Here is a 9,798-nt window from a genome sequence, read left to right on the forward strand (position 1 = left end):
AAATGGCGATAGCTAAATTTATTCAGCATGAATTTACTTTCATCGAATCACCAAAATTTTAATTAAAAAATCTTATATATATCCCGTAAAAAGAAGTCTATATATACAACAACCCGCTGCCAATTATAGACATTATTAATATGTCATTATTATATACATAGTGATTGTTATGGTATTTAAAAATATTTGTCTAACTTATTAAAAAATTAAAAATTAATATTTAATTTATAAAATATAAAAATAAATAATTATTAAATATTCAAAAAATTTTATAAAAAATAAGTTAAACAAAAGTTAAGTATTAAATTATACGCACCATTAAATTCACCGATATATATTTGCAAAGGAAAAGTATACGTTACCAAGAGAGACTCTGCCAACTATTACCAACACGTGATAAATTAGGATTAAACAATGATTAACTTAGATGTGGCTTTATTTAATAGATGAGTTTCATGTCCAGCCCAACTCAAATTGGCAGATTTTGGCAGATAAAAAGTTAGTAACTTAGCACTACTGATTTGCAAAACTCTAAGGTATGAAGTTTCGGTTTAAACTTTAAACATAAAAATAATTCGTTGGAAAGCTAAAAAAAACGGAAAAAGAAAACTAAATATAATTTAAAAGGAGGGGACCAATCAGTCAATCACCATGAAAGAAAAGAATCACTGCTCTTGTAGAAAGGGGGAAAATGTTTGTGGTGCTAGTTTTTTTTTTTTTTTAAGTTAAATATTTCAACATCTCAAAATGTAAAAATATTTGTGCAATAAGATTGAGTGAGTTTGGATGCACTACTCTTGCCACTAAAAAGGATTTTTTAAGAAGATATACATTTTCTTTTCAACATAAAACCTCATAAATATAAATGCAATTTTGATACTAAATGAACTTGTATAAAAAAAAGTGAACGTAAAAAAACACACTTTAGTTTGAAGGTCATAAAATCCGAGTTATAAAACCCAACGTCCCAACTGTTTGTGTATTTAATATTATATAATTTTCTTTATCAAATTTATTTATAAAAATATTCATTTTAAAATTCTAGTACCAATTAAATTATGCCCTAAAAAGTAAAAGGTAAATTCCGACTAATTAACTTGTCTTTGTAGAGTAATTAGCGATGCAGCAATTCATTGGATAATAACAAAATCTTTAATAAAGCTCAAATTTAAAATGAATTAATCTTTGTTTTGGAATAAAAAAAATAAAAAAGTTGTAAAGTAATTGTATTTAAAGAGACAAATAAAATGACCTATATAAAAATTCATTTCATTCTTTATATTTTATCATACTACTTGTTGACAACTACTTCGTAAATATTAATTTCAATTCATATATCAGTTTATTTTTTATGTATTATCAATTTAAAATTTTTTTATAAAAATAATTAATTATGTATTTGTTTTAAAAAAGCATGGTATGGAATGTCCGAAATTGACTAACTTATCCATTTTTAATACAACATTGCAACTATATTATTTAAATAGAAGTATAGTATGTTTACCCCATAAAAAGAAAAGAAGTGAATGTACTAGCAAATCCATTATAAAAAAATATTGACCTCGTGTGACACTAAATGACGTTCCCACCACCAAGTTTTTAAAATTTGCAGTCTGAAACCAAAGTAAAATGAATAAAGCAATATGACTAGAGAAAAAAGACTGTTCCCACCAACACAATTTTAAATTCATTCGTTCATTCACCAAAATTAGGGGCCTAAAAAAAAGTTGCTGATTTGCAACTTTGGTCTTTGTCTCTGGTCTTCTAATTTTTCCTTTTTTTTCTACACACTGCTTTTATTCTTTTCTTCTTTTCTTTCCCGTTTTTTAATTTCTCATACAATTTCCCTCCATTAGTCTATCATATCATGATCATCCTTCCACATCTCCAATATTAAATTACAATAAAAATAAAATAAAATATTTCTATATTCTCTTCCATCTTTTTCTAAATTGACGCATTTCTCTCATAATGTGCATGCCATAGATACCTCATTGAGTAAATATTTTGTTACCGTGTAAATAAAAGTTAAACATATACAGAAATATAACAATTTGATTAGGAGTAGCAGTTTTACATTTTAGTGAAAATATCTAAAATAAGAAAGTAAAATTTCAATCCTATATAAGAAACAGAATTTTGAGATCTTTTCTCTATGAAAACTTGTCTTGAGATAAGTAATTAATCACATATATAGGATGATATAATAAAGAAGTTAATATATAAAAAAATTATTGAGACATCTAGTTTTATATTATTGTTGGATGGTCACATTCAGTCATTGAGTAAGTGGAGACTATATAAAGCATCTCCCATTTCCCTTTCTTTCTTCATTCAACACTCTCAAATTCTTCTCTCTCTCTTCTCTCTAACAACTTTCTCTCTCTACAAACTCTAATGGCAGCACTATCAAGCATGAACTTGAACATGATCGATTCTACATTCGAGGTTGATAAGCTCACCTACGAAATCTTCTCCATCTTGGAGAACAAGTTCCTCTTCGGCTACGACACCGACACCGCCAACAACTCTGTTATCAATTCAGCTCAATTCTCTCCCATTCACACCAAGCCGCCCAAGATTTCCGCCGGAAACACCGCCGGGAAAGTTAGGATCCTCTGCATTGATGGAACCGGAGCCACCGACGGCATCCTCGCCGCGAAATCCCTCGCGGAACTTGAGTCTTGCCTCCGTCGCAAGTCCGGAAACCCTAACGCTCGCGTCGCCGGCTATTTCGACGCCGTTGCTGGCACCGGCGTCGGTGGCGTCCTCGCTGCTCTGCTTTTCACTCGCGGGAAAGACGGACTTCCGATGTTCACCGCCGACGAGGCGTTGAAGTTCATGATCGACAATCGCCGGCGGATCTCGAGGTCGTCGGCGGGGATTCTCCGGCGAGTTCTCCGACACGATGCGGCGGCGACGAAGGCGGAGAAGCTTTTCAGGAAGACGTTTGGCGAGTGCACGTTGAAGGACACGGTGAAACCCGTGTTGATACCATGCTACGACCTCGTCACGCGCGCGCCGTTCGTTTTCTCCCGCGCCGACGCGCTCGAAATGGACGGCTACGATTTCAAGATGCGCGACGTGTGCGCTGCCACGTCAGCGGACCCTGGTTGTGTGGGTCCCGTTGAGATGAGGTCGATTGACGGGAGGACGAAGATCGTGGCCGTTGACGGTGGCGTTGCCATGAACAATCCAACGGCAGCAGCCATCACGCACGTGCTCAATAACAAGCACGAGTTCCCGTTCTGTAACGGCGTCTCTGACCTCCTCGTCCTCTCTCTCGGTAATGGAGAGACCGACTTTAACTCCGTTAAGTCTCCGTCTGGATTTGTTAGGATCGCCGGTGAAGGAGCTTCCGATATGGTAAGAACTAACAAAAAATATATAGGAAATTCTTTCCCTTAATAATGTATTAATTAATAAAAGATTTCAAAAGAAATCACCTTTATTGATAGAAATTATATATTAAGGTTGAAAAGAAAAAAGTGTAGATGGAATGGTGGTTGAGCGATGAATAATGCAATCTTTTAAAATAAGAAAGAAATAAAGATTTGGTAGTTTAATTATTGGTGTGGATATATTCTAATGGTTGTTTTTCACTGAAAATGCAGGTTGATCAAGCTGTATCAATGGCATTTGGAGAGTGTGAGAAGAACAACTATGTGAGGATTCAGTCAAACAAAGTGATGTCAAAGTCCAAACAGGGCAAAACGACGCCGGATCTGTTGTCGGTTTCGGAGGATATGTTGGGACAGAAGAACGTTGAGTCTGTTTTGTTCAAAGGGAAGAAGGTTGTGGAGAACACAAACATGGACAAGTTGGAGTTGTTTGGGGGAGACTTGATTAAGGAACAAGAGAGGAGAAAAACTGGCATCTTGCCTACGGTGGTTTTGAAGAACTCATCACCCTCTCCTAGGACTTCATCTGCTACAACCTTGTCCACTTTATCCTCATCAACCTGTTAATTAAATATTAGGCAGCCAAAAAAAGCCAACATTAGGATGAAGAAATCCGAAATTAGGTTTAATTAATTTATGAGGTTGGATTTTTCTTGTGAGCTTGAAAGTGCTTTTGTGGTTAATTAATTATGGGTTAGCTGCCGCTTAGGACCAAAATATTAAAGGTAAATTGAGTCTGAGCTGTGCAGAACTGAATCCTCCACATTATTTCCTATATATTTTTTTAATTGTTTAGATTTTGGGTATATATGTTATGTGTATTTTAGTGATAGTGATTTGTGTATAGTGGTTATTATTGTTAAGAAAGGATGAATTTTGTCTAAGTGATTGAGTTGTGACTTGTGAGAATTAGGTTTGTACCGTTTTGGGTGAGAAATGTTGATATTAGTAGTGTGACTGAATGCAATTAATTGCAAAGATTGATTTGGGAGATTATTCATTTCGAGATAAAGTGATACACTACTTTTTTCCCTGTGTATTGTGCTCCTTCGACTTTATAATATAAAAAAAAGTGTGCAAAAGGAATTAATTAGTACATGTTTGAATAGAATTTCAAAACAAAGCGAAGTGTCATTTTCTACTAGGAGGGTACGTTTGTGACGCATGTTTAAATTTATGAAATCAGAATCCGAATCAGAATCAGGTGAAATCAAATGACATAATTGATGTAGTTTTCCTTCACGTTCCAGTATTGATTTCGATAAATGGTGGTATGATACCTTGATACAATGATACTATTATGTTCCGTGCACTGTACACCACACTACACAATTGAATGGAGTTAAATAAATGACATTATAACAATTAACAACATTAATAACTAATTCGTTACCATAAATGACCAAATGGCAAATTTAGCAACTATGGATGATGTAAATAAATTAGGTCAACTCGGATTTTATTTTCTTTTATTTTAGGACTTGTCTTCTTTTATTCTATTTTATAATAGAGTAATTCTCCTTATCCAAGCAATTTTACATCTAAATTCATCTAAGTGAATTGAGTTACGTGTTTTTTTTTCGTTTTCTTTTCAAATTCAAGCTTTTTCTTCTTCTTCTTTACTCTAGATGCTAAGTCTTCTTCTTCTTCTCCTCCTCTCTTTTTATTATTTTTTCAATTTTGTCATCATCGTCACCAACAACACCTCTTCCTCTTCCTCCTCTGTTGAGTTAAGAAATCAACTAATATAATTGACGATGACAAACACTAGATTATTGGGCTAATTATCCAATTAGTTGTTAACTATTTTGGTTAAGTGATGCATGCCAAAAATCAATATACAACAGCAGTCCAATTGGATGGAAAATAAGAAACAAGGCTGGTGGGCTACAAATAAATAAACAGCCCAAAAGGATTCAAAGCAATGAAATCAGAAGGGCCAAAGAAATCAAACGGGTTGCATGAATAATATCCGATCCAAACTCGTCAGCAAGCAATTCCCTCTCATTTGCTTTCACCAAAAGCAACGTTTACATTTTCCCTCTTGGTCAGAAATCAGAGAAGTGAGAGAAAGCTTAGTTCTTAAACTAGTCACCGAAGAAGAAAGGAAGAGAAGGTAAGGCAAGAAAGGTTGAGGTCTAATCAACCAAATCAAACCAAATCAAGCTAAGTAGGCAAATGTCAAAGATAACACATTTTCTATTGCATGCATATTGCTTTCTTCTCCTCTTCCCAACTCTCTGCCAATCTAAAATGGGATACATGAGAAAGATGATCTCTGTTCTTCACTACTGTACATCTACAGTCATAAGTGTGTCTTGGAGACCAAGTTATATTTCAATGGCTAAGATATGGGTTTACCATTGAAAATATTTGTTTATGCTGTTTTATGACTTTCGGTCAACAAAGAAGAGTCAGAACCACAACTTCTAATTTGGGAATTAATTGAAAAGTGATATGGTGAGTTGGTGAAGCACACTGCTCAAGGGTTGACCTAGGAGAGAGCAACTCAGCAACATGTAAGGAGATACAAAAGAAGATTTTTCATCATTCAGAAGCTAAGGAGAGATAACCAGAGTTTTGTGAGTTGTGCTCTGAGAAGAGTTCTCTGAAGAAGTTCATCAACTTGGACAATGCTTCCTAGTCAAAGGGGCATTCCGCCAGAATGAGAAACTAAATCAGAGGCAAGCAAATCTGGTTTATCACATAGTAAAGAGGCTGTTGAAGCATCAATCTCCTTCATGTTTTACAGATTGTAATTTTCTTTTTAATGTTTATCTTTCTGTAATTTTTTGAGGTAAAAGGCATAATGAGAGAGTTCAAGTAATAGCTGAAGAGTGGAAAGAGGCAGAGTCAAACACTTGAGAGAAAAGTCTAGAGTTATTTCAGATTTCTTTAAGTTGATTCTGTGTCTTGTATCTTGTACCAGTGAGGTACCCCTTTCTTAGTTGGGTTAGCACTAAGAGTGAAGAGTTAGGTATTAGCATAACCAAGTCAAGTTAGGTTAGAACTTGAGTGTGAAAGGATTGTGTCAATCATGTGGAATTGGTGTATGTAATACTTTAACTATAGTGAAAATTTTACCACTGTTGTGGTAGAAACTGGATGTAGGTTGCATTGCACAAGATGTAGCGACCCTCAAATTTAAAAATATAAATATAAATAAGTTATAATTTATTTTATAAAATTAAAATTCCTTATTTTTAGAAAATTATTTTTATTATCAGTAATTGAACTAATTTTATAATAATTTGAATTTAATCAAATCTATATTATTATTATTGTTATTATTATTATTATTATTATTATTATTATTATTATAAACATTGCATATAATTTTTATGAGTATTATATGTATTATAAGTTTATATGATTTTACTCCTTAGTATTATAAATTTACTGTTGTTATTATATTTACTACGTTACTATTATTATTACTATTATTACGTTTATTATTATTATTATTATTATTATTATTATTATTTAAGTCTTTATAAGTCATACGTATACATATATATATATAGATGAACATCGTAAGAATAAAAAAAAAAGAGAAAGAATAGCATAACGAAGAGAAAAAAGAAATAACGTAAATTCTTTTGAATTTTCGGTTTCGATTTTTTATAATTCGTAACTTCAATAAAAAATCTAATTCGGTAAGAGTATTCTTAACCTCCTTCTTTACACGTTGGCACCATTTTTAATTAGTGGAAGTTGACAATGACGTAGCTCCTCTTTCCTTTGGAGTTTGGCCAACGAGAGTTTTAGGAGGCATAGACGATTCTGGACATTTTCTTCTTCGATAGCTCAGTCACAAAAAGTTTCTCTGGAGCTTTGAATATTTTGATTCCGTACGAAGGTATGGTTTTGGTTTCTCGTAGTTAATGTTTAATGTCACGTGAAAACTTAAGCTAGAAGACCTTAAGATATGATTGAACTAAAAAAATTATTGATAGATTGTGTATATGGTATATAATGTGTGTATAAAGGATGAATGAATTTCTATGAGTTGAATTATTGTGTTAATAATTTGCTGTTGAAGTTGGTCGGTTTGGAAAAAGGCTTAATATTGGTATTTGTTTGATTTTTGAAATAATTTGTTACTGGAAATGATTTGAAGGACTGAGAGGTGTTTGATTTGATAGCTGGGACCCTTGAAGGGTGGCAGAAATTCGAGTTTTAGAGGAGATACTACCAAAGTTTCTATAAGAATTGGATTTTTTATTTGAGGTGTTATTTTAAAAGAAAGAGCTTATTATATGGCTTGTGTATTTGAGATTAGTTGTTGACCCTCTGTCGCAAGATGTGATCGGGCACTTTAACTCCCCGGATTCCCCCATGGGCATGCATATATATATATATATATATTTGAGCTTTGAGTTCGTCTCCATGGAATACTATATTATTGAGTTTGGAGTTTAATTCCATGGAATACTATATTATTGAGCTTGGAGTATGACTCCATGGAATATTATATTTGAGCTTGGAGTTTAACTCCATGGAATATTATTGAGCTTGGGGATGCGCGCACAGAGGGACTGTCCAATGGTTAACTACCAGAACTTGTTGGGTTGGCTGTATAACCGACAGATGAGACTCATCAGCCATAGGACAGGCATACATCATATGCATTTGTTTGTTTGCTTGAGTGTGTATTGTTTTGGTTTGCTTAGCTGTTTAATTCTGCTTATCCGCTACTTGTTCTACTTGCTGTAAATGCTTCTCTATCTGTGTTTTCCTTGCTTGAACTGTATGTGTATGCTTTCTGAGAAATCCCTCTTGACAAAGGTGTGAGGGGAGAGGGTTGTTCCACCAGTGATTCGGAGGATTGGAGGCGATAGAAAGTGATGTATTAAGTTAAAGTTACATTCAGAACTAGAATACGTTAGATAACTTACCTAACTTTTGGTTTAGTTTATTTTATTTAAGGATGATTTTGAGTGTCGAAGTTCTAGGAATTCCTCTGACTTTCCCGAGACCTTTTATATCAACTATGCAGGCACCTTTACCATACTGAGAACCTCCGGTTCTCATCCCATACTATGTTGTTATTTTTCAGATGCAGGTCGAGAGACACTTCGTTGAGCATTTGGGTATCCTCCTTACGAGCGAAGAACTATCTTTTGGACTGTCATACTTTGTTTTAGGCTATGTATATATGTTTATAGAATCTCGGCATGTATATTTTGTGTTTTGTCCCTCCTAGAGGTCGACTTGAAGATACAGGGGTTTATTTTGTGGTTTGAGTTTTATTTTGGGTTGTATATATATATAATCATATACTCTGGCCGGCCTTAGCTTCGCAGGTCGAGTCTAGAGCTTGCTATCTGAGTTTTGAAACTCTGATATGTATATATGTTTTCAGTTATCTTTCGATTTTACCTGTCCGTTTTACGAATATCCATGTGAGTGTGTCACGATTTTCTGTTTATCGATTTGTTTAGCTTGTTCCTCAGGGCTCCTAGATATGATTTCATCCAACTATATCTATGTACATATCCTTTTCTTTTAGAGGTCGTAATACCTTGCCACCTCTGCTTTACGACTTAAGCGTAAGGCTCTGTGTGGTAGGGTGTTATACAAGACAACCAAATCAGGATACATGATGGTGTCAGCTTCTCTCTTTCCTGCTCTGTTCTGTTTTCTGATATTCATGAGACAAAATGAAATTGTCTCATAAATTTTCCGTTGCTGAGTTCAAACAGATTCAGATTGAAAGTTTGTTTTAAAAGGGTTATTTCATTAACTTAAAAGAATGTCATAGATTCAACTCCCTTCTCTAAGCCTTCTACAACCTTCATCCTCCTATTAGAATTTTGTCTCCTCCTTTCTTTTCATCCTTCTCATCCATCATCATCATCATCATCATCATCATCATCATCATCGTTATCGTTATTGTCTTCTTCTAATACTTATCATCGTTGTCGTTATCATCGAATTCGAATTTATATAATGAACAATTTTCGGTTCATTTGGTATTATACAATAGTTTCGTTTTGAGCTCATTTTTGGTTCATTCGAGATGCAAGTGTTTCTGAATTTGAATTTATATAATGGACAATTTTTGGTTCATTTGATATTATACAATGGTTTCCTTTTGATAATATTTTCAGTTTATTCAAGACGCAGAAAATGGTATTTCTGAATTCGAATTTATATAACGGACCATTTTTGGTTCGTTTGGTATTATACAATGGTTTTGTTTTGATAATATTTTCGGTTCATTCGATCACAACAGAGAATCAGAATCAATAAAGATGTTATCAAAATGTTGGTGTTATTGGTGATAACAATAATGATGATGGAGAAGTTAGAAGAAAAGGAAGGAGGAGATCAAAGAAATTCAAATTAAGAAAAAAAGAGGAGGAAGAGGAGGAGGAGAGGGAGATGGATGTGG

At 33.8% G+C, this 9,798-nt stretch overlaps 1 protein-coding gene across 1 annotated transcript; it reads left to right on the forward strand.

The window, feature by feature from the left end:
* Positions 1-2,323: 2,323 nt before the first annotated feature.
* Positions 2,324-4,392, forward strand: LOC107483132 (patatin-like protein 7). The gene is made up of 2 exons (XM_016103754.3): positions 2,324-3,366; positions 3,615-4,392. The coding sequence occupies exons 1-2, from the start codon at positions 2,398-2,400 to the stop codon at positions 3,966-3,968; spliced, it is 1,323 nt and encodes a 440-aa protein (XP_015959240.1). The 5' UTR covers positions 2,324-2,397; the 3' UTR covers positions 3,969-4,392.
* The last annotated feature ends 5,406 nt before the right edge of the window (positions 4,393-9,798 follow it).

This window comes from Arachis duranensis, chromosome 4 (genome assembly GCF_000817695.3).
Source record: "Arachis duranensis cultivar V14167 chromosome 4, aradu.V14167.gnm2.J7QH, whole genome shotgun sequence".
In the NCBI taxonomy this organism is placed as follows: domain Eukaryota; kingdom Viridiplantae; phylum Streptophyta; class Magnoliopsida; order Fabales; family Fabaceae; genus Arachis; species Arachis duranensis.